We start from the raw sequence: 16,531 nt of genomic DNA, 5'->3' as shown, positions 1-16,531 counted from the left end.
CAACTAACAAGTGTAATTCCTCTCTTTCGCAGATTTTCAGCAGTCAAGATCACTCCCCTCGCCGCTAGACCACTGCAACCTTTACTTCTCCATAGGATTCGGTAAATCCTCCAATTTATGATATGTTTTAAACCTGTTACTAGGACCAGCTCCCCGTTCAGTTTCTCTGACTACACAGACCGCCTTGAATAAAGGAGTGATGATGCACCCTTGAGAGGTAAATACATTGAGACAAAAACCAATTATGTGATTAAGGAAATAGTAGGCTGAAACATAATATACTCAGTTAGTCACACTACACTTTTCTCTGTCACTGGTCAATTCTATAGCATAAAAAATAAAACCTTAATGGTGAATTTAGTCTAACATAACCTCTAAGACCTGAAATTTCCCAAATTTTAGTGAGAAAGAAAAAGAATAATACAATCAAGAACTTAAACTGAAGTCATACAAAACCTTTTAGGAAATGGACAAATATGGAACCTGGAATATCTTAAAGCCAGTATCTAAGTTATTACACTGTTTCACTGTTACCAGTTAGTAGTAAGATAGGCTTGCATCTCATTGAAGTATCCAACGAGTCTATTCCTGTCACTAACTAGGAAAAACAGATTTTGGATGCTTTAGTGTATCAGTACAAAGCTGTCTTCAATTCCATTTATCATGCAATATACTACAGCTGACATGCTCATCGCATGCAAACAGGTACTTTACACAATTCCCCCAATTTATTAGCAAACTGAAAGATCACTTACATGGTGCTTCTATTCTAACAATCAAGAAGAACACAGAAGTTAATAAATTCAAATGGCAAGTCAAGTCAAACTGAGAGGTAACCCAGCTTCTATAACCCTATTGTGCAATGTGAGTTATGAGACAAAGGCTCAAATAATGAAGTCCTTTGGTGTAATTAACAAAATAAGAGGATAGACACAAAAGTCAACCATAGACAACTGAACTTCAATTCCGAAGTAAAAAAATTATAAGCTCAATTAAGCTACTGAAAAAATGTAATGTTAATGTTTAGGTTCCAATCAATTTTGATGTTGAAGATACATACACATTCAGCTCTTTCACCATTCAGTTTCATCTTTCAGCTGAAGTACTAGGCTACACATTTATTCCTGCAAAACTGTTCTAAATTTGCTCATTGACTGTAAATTACAGGAGAATGCAGATACCCAGAGGGAATTAAGCTAATGATACAACAGTGCAACCAACAGGGGAATTCTTTTTTCAAGCCCCTTTCAGTGGTTGCTAATGAACAGGATGCCTCTGGCCAAAATTAAGGTCCTGCAGCAGGTCAAACAAAGATTCCTGGCTCCTGCCCCTATCATCTTGAACGAGACAAAGTTTGACCTCAACAGCTGTTGACTGGATCAAAAGGCTGTAAAGAAAACTCTAGTGCAGTGACTGCACCAAACTTGGAAAGAATTGTGCCCGCTGATCCAGTAGGACTGGTACAAGCTTGACCTGAAGACAACAAAGTGCACATGTCTTATTCCTCAACTGCATGTGTACACACTTTCTCCAGCAGCAGTGGCCAGTCTTCGCCAAGTTGCCGCGGGTTCAGCTCCATCGCAACCCTAAAATCTTGCAATGATACAAGGTTATCAATAGCATGTTCGCCCACAACTTCTAACGATCTACCACTATTTGTCTGAAAATGATGACCTGGTCTTAGACCATTAACGAGCTTCATATAGGTCTGCTGCTTCTTGGCGTTGCTTGTTGTAGGTTCGTGCCCTGACCTTGCTCCCACAAGTTGAAGACAAGATTTGATTAAACCTTTTAAGTAAGAATCTAAACCATTGTTCATCAGATTGGCACAATCCATGGCCACCCCATCAAGGCCCTGTTCTGCAGCAATCTGCTCCATGCGTTCCCTCAGAGTTACACTGTCCAACAAAGCACCAAAACTAGAAGAGCTAACACATCTACTACTTGTTGCCAAAGGTAATGGTCTACGCGCTCCACCTACACTAACAGGGCAAAACGGAACCCCAAGGGGGGCTTGGAGTTGACTCCTAGCATGCATCTCTTTCCCATCATCTCTAGACTGGCCTTTTTTGTTTTGTAAAGATACTGAATTTTCCAGTGATCTCTTCATAGCAGAAAATTTTGCAGTTTCTCGACAGAACGCCTGCCTTTCATCATCTGTTTGGTGCATGATTCCTTGATGATGCTGCATAGGCCCCTTGACATTAGATGGATGCAAATCCCCATTTTCCTTAATAACATCGAAGTCACTTGATTCCATCAACGTTGATTGTTGGATAATAAAATTAGTCTTTCCATTTGGTCCAAGCACACTACGACGATCCCCAGTCCTACGATCACGTAATCCTGTCCTAGCCTTCCGAGGAGACAATGGCAACACATCACCATTGGACAAACTCGGTTGACCTGACGCCTGGTTCGAGGAGACATGAGCTCCATTTTGGTCATATTCATCATCTACAGGCTCTTTACTGCCAACCGCTTCACCAGGCTTCACAATACCACCTTCATTAATTGGTGGAGGAACCTTTGCACTACAGGCATTTCTCAGAATAGAACTAATGAACTGATTATGCAATGGAATGTTTTCTCTCCCAAAGATCCTAACACAAAGCTTATTGAACTCAACCTTGCTTATCTTCAAGCTCAATAGCCTATTTAAGTAATAAAAGTACTGCTTTGACCCCTCTGGTCCAAGTTTCTTCACTATCTGAGCTTTCAATTCAGAAAGATTAATCCGCGAATGCTGGTTTGGCGGTTGCATCTCCGTCAATACATAAATGTACACCAACAACAAGCAAAAATTTTGAACTTTCCACTGCTCAAAACACACAGAAGCCACAATAAGAACCCAATTCACCACTAAATTAGGGTTTTGCCATAATTCCAGAAACCCATAAAACAAACAAGATTAACTCCCACTAGCACCAATCCCAGCATTGCTGAATCAAAACCCATCTTAAAAACTCTAACTTTTAACAGTTTAAGGATAAGAGGGGTTGAGTTCCAAACCAGAGATCCAAATTCTCAACTAACTCTCCCTCCAAAAATCCCAATCCCATAAATTTTTAAATTCCAAGTCCAAAAAACCTCCAACCCAGTAACCAAAATCAAAACTTTAACTCAGTGAAACCCTCCACTTCCAGCAAATTACAAATACCTACCTCCCTGTAACTCTCAAGTAAACCCTTAGCTTTATTCCCAATTCAATTAAGTTCAAATTTCCAATAATTCAACTAAACCAGACCCAAAATACCACCTTTTGCTAAAATTTCAAACCTTGAAGTTCCCCACTTGGACTTCAAATTTATTTCTGCAGAAAATTGGGTTGAAAGAAGAAAGATTTAGCTAACAAGGTGTAAAGAGAAATTGGAGTTCATAAACAGAGAGAAAAAAGTAAATTGGCTAACCTTATTGAGCTTCTTGAAACTGATTCAAAATTCAGATTCAGAAAAAAAGAAATGCTTTTTACCACTCTTCTTCTTATTTGTTCATTGGAACCCCCCATATAGCTTCTTCTTCCATTGCTCTTACAACATTGTGTTTCGCATTTGGATTTTCCGTTTGTAGTTTTGAATCAGAAATTGGAAGACCCAAAACTCTCTTCTTTATTTCTCTGATCGATATATACTCCCTCTTCTTCCTTTCTCTCTCTTCTTCTTTTCTTCCTTTCTTCCTTCTCTCTGAATCGGGGACTCTTTTTTCGTTTTGTGTCTGATTAGAAAAGGAGTGTTTTTTTTTTTTTTTGTTTTTTCTTTTTTCATTGTATTTTTTCCTAATAGAAAAAGGCCTAATTTTTCCCTTTACTTTCAAATATTATTATAACACCAAATTTACTTTCATCATTTGCAAACTTTTTAAAAATAACGAAAAAAACACCATATTAATAAACAAAATTAAAAAATCCATTAACCTATTTACTCACTAAACCTCTTTTATTTATTGCAATTCTTCCTTACAAATTAGTCGTCTCCTTCATGTGCTCAACCGATAAAGAAAAAATCCATGGCACATCAATTGGCATCCTCCAAATTAATTAATTAATAGCTCTATAAATTCCCTTTCCCTCTCATCTTCTCTCTTGTTTGCTTCCAAAATTGAGTTCAATTAGATTGTTAGACATCGCACAATAGTTGTTTGTCGAGGAAGTGTTGCCGTGATTTGGTTGCCAATCACTTCACTTTCAAATATTCTTTCTAACCTGGAAAAGAGATTTTATAAATGTCCTAGGTCAAATTTAAGTTACTTTAATTATAAAGTTGACTTTTTTAAAAGTTGGTTCTACTAATTTTTTCACTCTTATTAAATTTAAAATTTTAGTCTTCTTTAGTTTTACTAAACAGTAAGTTGTTTGGATTGTGGTTAACAATTTATTTCATGTGACTATTGCGTCCTGAGATGATTTATTAGATGTTGTCTTTTGCTTTGATATATGAAGTTAGGCCTCATTTGCAACTCAAGTGTTTTAGGCCCCGTTTGGCCATACATTTTTGCACCGTTTTTCCAAAATTTTTTTGAAAACATTGTTTGTTCATAGATTAATGATCTATTTTTTAAAAAATTTTGAAATTATTTTTCAAATTCCCAAAATCTAGTTTAGGGTAGATTTTGGGTGAAACTTGTTCTCCCACTCACAAAACTTCAAAATTTTTTCAAATAAAATGCATGTCCAAACATAATTTCAAATTCCAAAAGTTATTTTTCAAAACTACTTCAAAAATTATTTTTTCAAGTTTCAACTAAATCTATGTCCAAACGCTAGCTTAATGTGTGTGTATTGGTTCATATTTAAAGTGCTCAAATTTGAAAAGCTTGAGTAAGAATTGCTTTTATGTAGTCTTTTGTCTAAAGAATTTTAAGTATCCAGAAGAATTGGTGTGTATTTTTTGAATTGGATAAATTTATATTAAAATTTTAAATCATTTTGCAAAAAATATATTTATATATAATTATAATAACATAAACATTTTAGTTTTCAAATTAAAAAAAAATGTCAGAATTGTGTCCATAAAAGTCCACTACTAAAAGGTAAAACTTCACTTCACTTATTAATTATATAAGGGGAAAGGGATAAAAACGCCCCTCAATCATATTTTTCCTTCAATTATGAAAATAGAATAAATTTGTCCTCTATTTGAATTTGCTCCTAAATATTTTCTTATCATGAGTGGACTAGCTCGTATTTGCGTCTCAAAGCTAATAGAATCTACATTTTTCGATCAACACTTTTATTTTAGGGTCAAAATTTTGATTTCTATTTTTAAAATAACGAGAGGTAGTACAAAAGGAAGAAAAGAAAAGAAAAGAAAAAGAACATGAACATGAAGATTTTTTTCCTCTAGAAATACATATAAAAATAGAGATTCACAAAATATTTTGTTTTGCTCGAAGGACAACTAATAAGTCTTCTCTCTTTCAGTGTTTGTCTTTGTGAAGACCTAGACTCTCTTGTCTACGGATTTTATTCTTACAGGCATAACAGCAAACACAATTTCTTCAACAAGATCATAAATTGTTGTTAAGTGCACATAATAACTCCTTGCAATTTCTTCACTTACTTTTAATTATCCATCACTAATTTAAGAATTCTAATTTGTATTTGTGTTCTTGAAGATTATATTCTCATGAAAAATAATTAGTTTTCTAAAATTGATGTTTTATTTAATACGTAATTATTAAATTTTCGGAGAATTAGAAAATAGGGGAAAGACATGAATATGATCGGTAATTAGATTTTTTGACTCTTTTAACCATTTTGGATGTGTAATTTTTATGATAAAATAAATTTATAAAAATATTATGGGGTTAAGATTATTGTATTGCATGATGGCACTCCATCTAAATAATAAAATATATTTTAAATGGGTAAAAATAAGAAGTTAACAGTTCACTAGTTTTTAGGGGCAAATACGAGCTAGTCCACTCATAATAAGGGCAATATTTAGGACCAAATTCAAATTATTAGGCATTTTTACTCTATCTCCCATAGTTGAGGGGCACTTTTGTCCCCTTTCCATTAATTTTATCAACTAAACTTTAACCGTGATTATTAGGTCCTGCAATCAATTACTTTGCAAGAATGAAATATATTAATATGTTAATTTATAAACACATTAAAAAATATTAACATCATATTCTTATCAATAACTATAAGAGTTACTCCTACGGATTAGGTTGGCTAATGACAATACAAAATACTTCTATTCAGTTATAAAACACAGGAAGGTAAAACAGGCTACTACTCAATTGAAAGATGATCAAGGCAACTGCAAACTGATCCAAATATTATTATTATTGCAAGAATTATTGTTGAGTATTATGAAAAAATTTCTGGGAAGGAGTCAAATTCTAGGGTGCAAGCCTTTGAGAGTTTCTTAAAGAGTGGACTAGTTCTTTTAGTTGAATAGCAAGTTGATCTGTTGAAACCTTTTGTAGATAAAGATATGAATGAGACACTGTTTCATATTGATAGCAATAAAATCATTCGGTCTGATGGCTTTGGTAGTGACTTCTACAAAGCAGCTTGGCAGATTGTGGGGGTAGGATATTACAGAAGCAGTGCTTGAGGTTTTTTAGACCGAAAAATTACTAAAATAAATCAACTCAACAAATATAGCTCTCATTCATAAGGTGGAGGTACCAGAATTTAGTACCCAATATAGAACAATTTCATGTTGCAATGTCATATATAAGTGTATTAGAAAACTAAATTGTAGTATATTGAAAGTAGATGTGAACTATATAGTTGCAGACAATCAATCTGTATATGTACATGGGAGATCTATGACGCATAATATTTTGATATGTCATGACTTATGAAGACATTATAATAGGAAGACATCCCCTAAGTGTTTTATGAAAATTGACTTTCATAAAGCATATGATATGGTGAGTTGCGAATTTCTTGAAGAAGCATTGAAAGGCTTTGATTTTCTAGATAGATTCATTCCGTGGATCATGATTTGTGTGTCAACGACAAAGTTTTCAGTTAAAGTTTTTGGAGCAAGCTATGGATATTTTGCAAGAAGAGAGGACTTAAGTAAGGATACCATCACCTTTGCTATTTGTCCTTGTTAGGGGTGGCAAATAGGCGGGTCGGGTCGGATATGAAACGGGTCGAAAATAGATAATGCGAAAATAGATAAATTATCCGATCCAACCATATTCCATACGGATAAAAATGGGCTAACCGGCAGATAATATGGATATCCTTATTATCCATGACTTGTTGAATATGATCACCTTTGGAGAATTCCTAATCTCCCAATTTGAGGCTTTACAAAATGTAAAAGTTAAACTCATTAGTTATCTATTGGTTATCCATTTTCTAAATGGATAATTTGGCTTTTATCCATATTCAAACCGTTTTAAAAAAGTTCATTATCCAACCCATAAAAAAATTAATAATATGGATGGATAACTATTTACTTTTATCCATTTTGCCACCACTAATCCTTGTGATGGAATACTTATCTAGAATTTCGAAGACATTGAGTATGTTGCCTGATTTCAAATCCATCCCATGTGCAAGCCCCCAAAACTAACTCATCTCATCTTTGTTGATGATTTTATGATATTCTACAAAGATAATGTGAGCTTAGTTAATAGAGTAATGGAGGTTGTTGGTCATTTTAGTGAAGTTACTGGTTTGATAGCAAATATGGATAAATCCAGCATCTTCTTAGTTGGAGTGGATAATTGTACTAAGGAAAGATATTAGCTAGAACGTTTTGCACTTGGTACTCTCCTAATAGCCGATCTGGTATGGACTTCATTAGCTCAACCAAAATAAAGATTTATAGTATGGCTGGCAATTCAATGGAGACTGCTCACTAAGAAAAGGTTGCTCAAGCTTCATATACAAGTAGATGATGAAAGGTGTTGTTATGTGATCCTCAAGCCACAAAAACTAATGCTCATTTGTTTGTGGACTGTGATTGGGTTAAAGTAGCAAGGAATGAAGTTAATTAGTGGATAGGAATCACAGTGCATGTAGGAGACATCAAACAAATTTTGGAAAGCATTAAAAGGATACACTGGAGGCAATTTAAGAAGGAACTGGCAGCTGGATATTGTGGATCTTTATTATATCATATCTGGAGAGACAGATCTTTATTATGCCACATTTGAAGGAAATGTGGTTGTGGGGGAGGATGGTGGATTAAGAACATGTCCTCGGGTAAGTAAGGGAGTGAGGTAGGGGGGTAGGAGGTGGGGCAAGGGCGGTAAAGGGCATACGGGAGCTATTAGGTTGAGAATTGGATCTTGGAACATAGGGACTTTGAGAGGGAAGTCTTTAGAATTATCTAAGATTCTCCAGATGAGAAAGATTAATATAGCTTGTGTCTAAGAGACTAGGTGGGTAGGGTCTACGGTGCGGGAGGCAAACGGGTTTAAACTGTGGCACTCAGGAGGTAAGAGGGGTAGGAACGGAGTGGCATCTTGGTGGAAAAGGATCTCAAGGAGCTAGTGGTACAGGTTAGGCGGGTGAATGATAGACTGGTGGCTATTAAATTAGTGGTTGGAGGGCGTACTTTGAATGTTAGTAGCACTTACGCGCCCTAAGTGGGCTTGTATGAAGAGGTTAAAAGGCACTTTTGGGAGGGTTTGGATGAGGTTGTGCGTGGTATTCAGTCCGCTGAAAGGATATCCAGATGAGGGGATTTTAATGGGCATATTGGGAGGTCTGTTGGGGGCTATGATGAGGTGTATGGCAGCATTGGCTTTGGGATCAGAAATGGAGGAGGTACTTCATTGTTGGATTTCGCTAAGGCGTTTGATTTGGTGATAGAAAACTTGAGTTTTCAGAAGAGGGAGGAGCACTTGGTTACCTTCAAGAGCACGGCGTCCAAGACCCAAATCGACTATCTCTTTCTCAGGAGTTGCAATAAAGGTCTGTGCACTGATTATAAGGTTATTATGAGTGAGAACCTCATGACCCATCATAGGCTTCCGGTGATGGACTTAGACATCATGCTGAAGAGGAAGAAGAGGTTTGGGTGTGATCAATCGAAGATCAGGTGGGGAGCTCTAACTAAGGACATGGCCCAGGAGTTGCAAGAGAAGTTGTTAGCTATAGGGGCTTGGAGGAGTAGTCAGGACGCGAGTAGCGTGTGGACGAGGATGACGGACCGTATTATGGAAGCTACGAGAGAGGTGTTAGGGATCTCAAAAGGATATGCTGGAGGCCACAAAGGAGACAAGTGGTGGAATAAGGAGGTCCAACGGAAAGTAGAAGCCAAGAAAGCAGCATATTTAAAGTAATTAGAGATCACGGACGAGGAAGAGAAGAGGACCGTCAAAGAAGGGTATAAGAAGGCTAAGAAGGAGGTGAAGTTGGCGGTCATGGAGGCTAAGACTGCAGCGTTTGTTCGTTTGTATGAAGAACCGAGGGACAAATGAGGGGACATAAAGTTGTTTCGGCTGGCTAAGGCGAGGGAGAGGAAGGCTCGTGATCTGGACCAAGTGAGGTGCATCAAAGGTGAGGACGACAGAGTTTTAATGGAGGAGGCACAGATCAAGAGAAGGCGGCAGACTAACTTCCATGAACTCCTGAATGAAGAGAGGGATAGGAACATTGTGCTGGGCGATTTGGAGCGCTCCGAGAGTCATTGTGATTTTAGGTACTGTAGGCGCTTTAGTTTCGAGGAGTTCGCGGGGGCGGGTGTAAGATGAGCTGGGGTAGAGCGACCGGGAAAAATGAGATCCAGTTGAATTCTGAAGGTATGCGGGTAGGGCTGGATTTGAGTGGCTAACTAGGTTATTTAATGCTATTTTTTGGATGAAGAAGATGCCCGAGGAGTAGAGGTAGAGTACGATGATCCCGTTGTACAAGAATAAGGGAGATATCTAAAATTGCAATAATTATAGGGTTATCAAATGCTTAGTCACACTATGAAAGTGTAGGAAAGGGTGGTAGAAGCGAAGGTTAGAAGGACGGTGTTTATTTTTTAGAACCAGTTCGATTTTATGCCGGAACGTTAGACTACAGAAGCCATCCATCTTGTTAGGAGGTTGGTGGAACAGTACAGGGATAGGAAGAAAGATTTGCATATGGTATTTATTGACCTACAGAAAACGTACGACAAGGTTCTAAGGAGGTCCTTTAGAGATGCTTGGAGGCCAGAGGTGTTCCTGTAGCATACATTAGAGTGATTAAGGACATGTATGATGAAGCTAAGACTCGAGTGAGGACAATGAGAGGAGGCTCAGAACATTTCCCGGTTGGGATGGGGTTACACAAAGGATCTGTGCTCAACCCGTTCTTATTAACTTTGGCGATGGATACACTGACGCGTCATATTCAAGGGGAGGTATCATGGTGTACGTTATTCGTTGACGACATAGTACTGATTGTTGAGATGCGAGACGGTGTCAACGGAAAGTTAGAGGTTTGGAGACAGACCTTAGAGTCTAAGGGTTTCAAGTTAGTAGAAGGAAGACGGAGTACCTAGAGTACAAGTTCAGCGTAGTGTCGGGGGAGCAGATATAGACGTGAGGCTTGATTAACAAGTCATCCCTAAGAGAAAAGGGCTCAAGTATCTCGGGTTAGTTATGCAAGGGGACGGGGAGATTGACGAGCATGTCACACACTTGTGATGACCCAATAGGTCATTTATTGTTTTACCTTTCATTTCTGTGTTACGAGACCTCGAATAGCTCCGTTTAGCCTTCCTCGATTTGCGTGCACAGTCCGTGTCGTCTTTCTGAAATTTTTTTATGAGAAAATTGATGAAAATGTGAAACCATGCCTTAAAACTCATTTGAGTTGCCTTCGGTCAATGTTTTGTGTAAACAGACCTGGATCAGTGTTTTGACAGTCCCGTTGTATCCGTAATGTGATTTGGATTTGGGCATATGCCCGGAATCGAATTTGGAAGTCCCTAAATTGATCTAACGTAATTTGTTAAAAACTAAAAATTTAAAGGTTTAAAGAATTCCTAAGTTTGATCGTAGGTTGACTTTGTTGCTACCGGGTTCGAATTTCGGTTCCGAACTTGGTATAGCTTCATTTTTGTATTTATGACTTGTCTGCAAAACTTGGTGCAAAACGGATTTTATTTGACGTAATTCAGACGTCCGGTTGTAAAGTTTCACATTCTTGAGTTTCTTCAAAAATTCCATTCATTTTGGTGTCCGATTCGTAGTTCTAGGTATTATTTTGGTGTTTTGATCGCGCGAGCGAGTTCGTATGATGTTATTACACTTGTATGCATGTTTGGTTTGTAGCCCCGAGGGCTCGGTTGAGTTTCGGATGCGTAACGGAGTGCTTGAAAGAGTTAGGATTTTTGTTGGTTTGTGCACAGGCCTTAGACCTCGCAATTGCAAGGTCAGGATTGCATTTGTGATAGTAGAAGGGCCCTGTCAGGTTCGCATTTGCGAACAATTTCTTCGCATTTTCGAAAGGGTGCTAGGGTGGGCTAGTTCGCATTTGCGATCGAATGTTCGCATTTGCGACATCTTCGCCTGGAAAACAAGAGGGGAAGACGGGATTTGGCTCATTTTTCACAAACTTTCAACCCTAAACACCCTAGAGGTGATTTTTCCAAGAGATTTTCTTCTTAAATTCATTGGTAAGTGACTTTGATCTACATCTTTTCAATTACCCATTACATTTCATAAGTTTTCAACATCAAATTTAGGATTTTCATGGTAGAAATTAGGGATTTGGGTAGAATTAGGAATTATTGTAAATTTGGGATTTAGAGATCTGATTTCGAAACTAATTACATAACCGGGCTCGGGGATGAATGGGTAATCGGGTATTGGTCCAAATCTAAAGTTTTGACCAAGCGAGACTGAGATTGACTTTTGTTGACTTTTTGGGGAAAGCGTAAAGATCTTAGCTTTATGTATTGTAATTGACTTCCCTAGCATTGTTTGTTGATATTAAGTCGATTTTGGTTAGATTCGTTTGATTTGGAGGCGAATTTTAGAGGAAAGTCCCTGTTGAGCTTTGATTTGCGTGCGGAGCGAGGTAAGTGTTGGATCTAACCTTGACTTGAGGGAATTAGGAACCCTTGATGTAACGACCCGGCCGGTCGTTTCGTGAGTTATAGCCCCGTTTCCCCCATTTCTTCTTCTTTATGTGTTCTTCAGCTGTATGTCATCGTATCGTGTTGGTTGGTTCTGGTTCGGAGTGATTTTGGAGTGAATTGAGACACTTAGTCTCTTTTGAGTATGCTTAAGTTGGAAAAGTCAACCGGATATTGACGTATGTGTAGATGATCTCGAATCTGAATTCTGATGGTTCGGTTAGCTCTGTTAGGTGATTTTGGACTTGGGAGCGTGTCCGAAATGTGATTTGGAGGTCCGTGGTAGATTTAGGCTTGAATTGGCGAAATTGGAAATTTGGCATTTCTCGGTCGGCAGTGGAAATTTTAATATCGGGGTCGAAATGAAATTCTGGAAATTGGAGTAGTTCCGTAGTGTCATTTGTGACGTGTGTGCAAAATTTCAGGTCATTCGGAGGTAATTTGGTAGGTTTCGGCATCGTTTGCGGAATTCGGAGGTTTTGAAGTTCTTAGGCTTGAATCCGATGGTGCTTTTGTGTTTTGATGTTGTTTTGAGTGTTTCGAAGGTTTGGATAAGTTTGAGTGGTGATATGTGACTTGTTGGTACTTTTGGTTGAGGTCCCGAGGGCCTCGGATGAATTCGGATGGTTATCGGAAGGGTTCGTATTTAGCTGGTACAGCTGAAGTTGCTGCTTCTGTTATTTCCGCACCTGCGAATTGGGGACCGCAGGTGCGAGGTCGCAAATGCGGTGAGGAAGCCGCAGATGCGGACTTTGAGGGCCAAGAGGAGTAACCACAGATGCGATGTGTTGGACGCATCTGCGGGCTCGCATGTACGGTTCCCGGGGCGCAGATGCGGTCCTGGGTGTTTAAGTGAAAACCCCAGGTGCTGTTTATTGGACCGCAGAAGCGATAGCGCAGGTGCGCTAGAAGGACCGCAGATGCGGAAATTGCTGGGCAAAATGTATATAAAGGTTCCTTCGCGAATTTTTGCCCATTCTTCACCATTGTTGGCTGGGTTTTGAGCTTTGGGCAGTGATTTTCAAGAGGAATCGAGGGTTATCAGTTGGGTAAGTTACTTGGGCTTTATTACTTGTGTTTATGATGATTTTCCTACTGTTTAATCATGAAATTAGTGGGAATTTGGGGTGAAATTGAAGGGATTAGGGCTTGGAATTGGAGAGTTTATATTGAGAATTTGAGGGACCATTGAGGTCGAATTTTGATGATTTTGGTGTGTATAGACTCGGGAGTGAAAGGAGTTTCTAGTTTTGCTATTTTTGTCGGATTCCGAGACGTGGGCCCAGGGGTCGGGTTTGGGTGAATTTCAGGATTTTGGTATAATTTGATAATTTTTCGTATGGATTTGGTTCATTGGCCTATATTGATTGCATTGTATTGCTTTTGGTCTGACTCGGGACGTTTGGAGGCCGATTCTAGAGGCAAGGGCGTCGTGGAGTAGGGATTTGACCGGTTCGAGGTAAGTAATGATTGTAAAATCTTGTCCTGAGGGTATGAAGCCCCGGATTACACATCGTTTCACTATTTTGAGGTGACGCACATGCTAGATGACGAGCGTGTGGGCGTGCACCGTTGGGGATTGTGACTTGGTCCGTCCCGTAGCAACTATTAAGTTGCGTATTTGACTGGAAACTATATGAAACTTATGTGTTTTAGAAAGTATTTCTATAATTTGGGTTGAATGCCATATTTGGGCCTCGTGCCAAGTTGTTTGGACCCTTAGGGGCCTTTTACTATTAATTCCTCACTGTTTTGACTTAAGATCTATACTCAGTCATGCTATTTTTTAATGATTTCATAACTAAGTTTTTATTACTTCGTTTTGATGCATAAAATGATATTTTGGGCTGAGCACCCTGTTTTACTGATAGCCCGAGTGGCTTGAGAGGTTTTTTACAAAGTGAGGCCGAGGGCCTGTGTTGTGAGGATATTATGGGATCGGGCTGTGCGCCGTAGCATGTCGTTACTGATTTGTGATTATGAGAGGCCGAGGGCCTGATTTATTATGCCACGAGGTGGCTCATTATAGCGTTTGGGCTGTCGGAGCCCCTCCGGAGTCTGCACACCCCTAGTGAGCGCGGGTACCCTGCATGAGTGATATGATGTTATGCCCGAGGAGCTGTTCTTGATTCATGTTGCGCCCGATGGGCTGTTTACGAGTGACTTTGAGGTTGCCCGAGGGGCTGATTCTGAGTGATGTTATGCCCGAGGGGCTGTTTACGAACTTTGTTTTGCCCGAGGGGCCGTTATGATTTTCATCACTTTTACTCTAAACTGCATTGAACTTCTGTTGGAACTGTTGAAAAGCATCTTCAAACGATTTTACTGAAAAACTTTAACGAGATGATTTGACTCATATACTGATTTGAAAGCGTGTTGTGCTTTACTGAGTTTTGTGATGTGGTTTTTCTGTGTTTTCTTACTGCTCAATCTTTATTTACCTTTATTACTTACTGAGTTGGCACACTCACATTACTCCCTGCACCTTGTGTGCAGATCCAGGGGTCGTTGGACGTGCTAGCGAGCGTTGATCTTCATCCGCCGCGGATATTTCAGAGTTAGCAAGGTAGTTGCATGGCGATCGCAGCCTTGCTCTTCTCCCTCCTATCTCCCTATATTTATTAGTAGCTGATTTCCAGACTATTTTGGTCTTGTCATATTTCGGCACAGTAGTAGTATTTGCTCATGACTTAGTGAATCGGGCTTTTATTTCCGCATTTTGGTTTTGAATCTATCCTTTTTATGGTAATTTCGGTATGAAAAAGGTTATTATTTAAACTTTAAATGAAATGTTGAATTACTTTGGAAATGTGTCGGATGGCCTAGTTCTATGATAGGCGCCATCACGACCGGGTTGGTTTTGGGGTCTTGACACTTGAACTATGTGATATGTGAATTACATGTGTGGCGGTGTATATGCAAGGTGACGAGTGTATATACGCTGCCAAAGTAATTGTTTCCATGCTTTTCCCGTATTTCATTAGTTATTTTATTCCATGTCTTAACTGTTGCATGCTTTAAATCACTTCTTATGCCTTAACTTGCTACTTGTCTCTTATTAGTTTCGTATTAGAATGTTCGTTTCTCCCATGCTTACATGATTAATTGCTACTTGCCTTAACTGTCTTACTTGTGCACTTTAGTTGTTTTGTATTTGGCTTTCTTGTTGCTTTGTATTAATTGTAGCATTCCTTCATTTGGTACGAGGTTCCCTTATGGCTTTGTTTTCATGTTCTTTAATCGTAGCGATTCTTTAGATTTGAGTTGTTGAGTTGATTTCATTTATTGATTTTGTTTATGGATCGCATTGTACGCCGCAACGGGTGGAATAAGGGAGGATTGATATGATATGGCGGGATCAGGTTGCACGCCGCAACGGATTTTATATATGATTTGACATAGTAAAATAAGGGAGGATTATGATATTAATTCTGATTATATGGTGGGATTGGGTTGTGCGCCGCAACAAATTTTTACTTGTTATTCTTGATATTGAAACGGTGAAATAATAAAGGATATTGAGTTGTACGGTGGGATCGAGTTGTGCGCCATAACGGATTGTGTGGTTTGTATCCATTGTTGGATTGTTTTAGATTTCAGTATTTTCATACGAGATTCTGAGGACGGAAGTTTCTAGTTTTACTGGTTTCGAAGATTGGGTTTATTTTCATCATTTAACTGCCTTACTTTTCTTGCATTCCCTTACTCTTATTATTACTATACTGCGTACAAGTTATTGTAAGTGACTCGCCTTAGCCTCATCACTGTTTTGTTGAGGTTAGGCTCGACACTTACAGAGTACATGGGGTCGGTTGTACTCATACTACACTCTGCCCTTCTTGTGCAGATTTCGGAGTCGGTCTTAGCGGCGGTCAGTAAATTGCTCGGATTGATATCCCGACGAAGACTTGAGGTACAACTGCTCGGCGTTCGAAGCCGTGAAGTCCCCTTCCACCTTATCCTAGCTGTTTATTTCATTTCAGAAAGTTTTACTTTCATTCAGACCATTATTTGTATATTTCTAATTGCTCGTGCACTTGTGACACCAGTTCTGGGATTGTACCTAGATATTGTTGTTACTATGGGTTTTCGCACTCTATTTCAGTTTATTCAGTTTACTCGATATTAGTTAATTTGAATGGTATAAATGGCTGAAAACTATTCTAACGTTGGCTTGCCAAGCAAGTGAAATATTAAGCGTCATCACGGTCCCGAGGGTGGGAATTTCGGGTCATGACAAGTTGGTATCAGAGCACTAAGTTACCTAGGTCTCACGAGTCACTAGTAAGATTAGTAGAGTCTAGAGGATCGGTACAGAGAATGTTGTACTTATCTTTTAGAGGCTATGGAGTTTAAGAACAATTTCACTTCTATCATTCTCTATCGTGCGGTTTTATTCTATCATTGATGATTGGACCATTCTATTCTTGTTCTATCGCAAATGGCGAGAACACACACAACATCTGTAGCCGGAAAGGAGACGGAGCCCCTAGTGG

At 38.8% G+C, this 16,531-nt stretch overlaps 2 protein-coding genes across 2 annotated transcripts; one reads left to right on the top strand and one right to left on the bottom strand.

The window, feature by feature from the left end:
* Positions 1-972: 972 nt before the first annotated feature.
* Positions 973-3,702, bottom strand: LOC109236865. The gene is made up of 2 exons (XM_019403096.1): positions 3,411-3,702; positions 973-3,313 (listed from the first exon to the last, which is right to left on the bottom strand). Exon 2 carries the CDS (start codon positions 2,762-2,764, stop codon positions 1,499-1,501), a length of 1,266 nt encoding a protein of 421 aa, XP_019258641.1. The 5' UTR covers positions 2,765-3,313; positions 3,411-3,702; the 3' UTR covers positions 973-1,498.
* Positions 3,703-10,163: 6,461 nt separating this feature from the next.
* LOC109236855 lies at positions 10,164-16,164 on the top strand. The gene is made up of 3 exons (XM_019403085.1): positions 10,164-10,426; positions 11,230-11,368; positions 15,883-16,164. Exons 1-3 carry the CDS (start codon positions 10,164-10,166, stop codon positions 16,162-16,164), a joined length of 684 nt encoding a protein of 227 aa, XP_019258630.1.
* Positions 16,165-16,531: the final 367 nt, after the last annotated feature.

Source organism: Nicotiana attenuata, unplaced genomic scaffold, assembly GCF_001879085.1.
Source record: "Nicotiana attenuata strain UT unplaced genomic scaffold, NIATTr2, whole genome shotgun sequence".
In the NCBI taxonomy this organism is placed as follows: Eukaryota; Viridiplantae; Streptophyta; class Magnoliopsida; order Solanales; family Solanaceae; genus Nicotiana; species Nicotiana attenuata.
The sequence above is the reverse complement of the archived record's forward strand: the minus strand, read 5'-3'. Positions and strand labels throughout refer to the sequence as shown.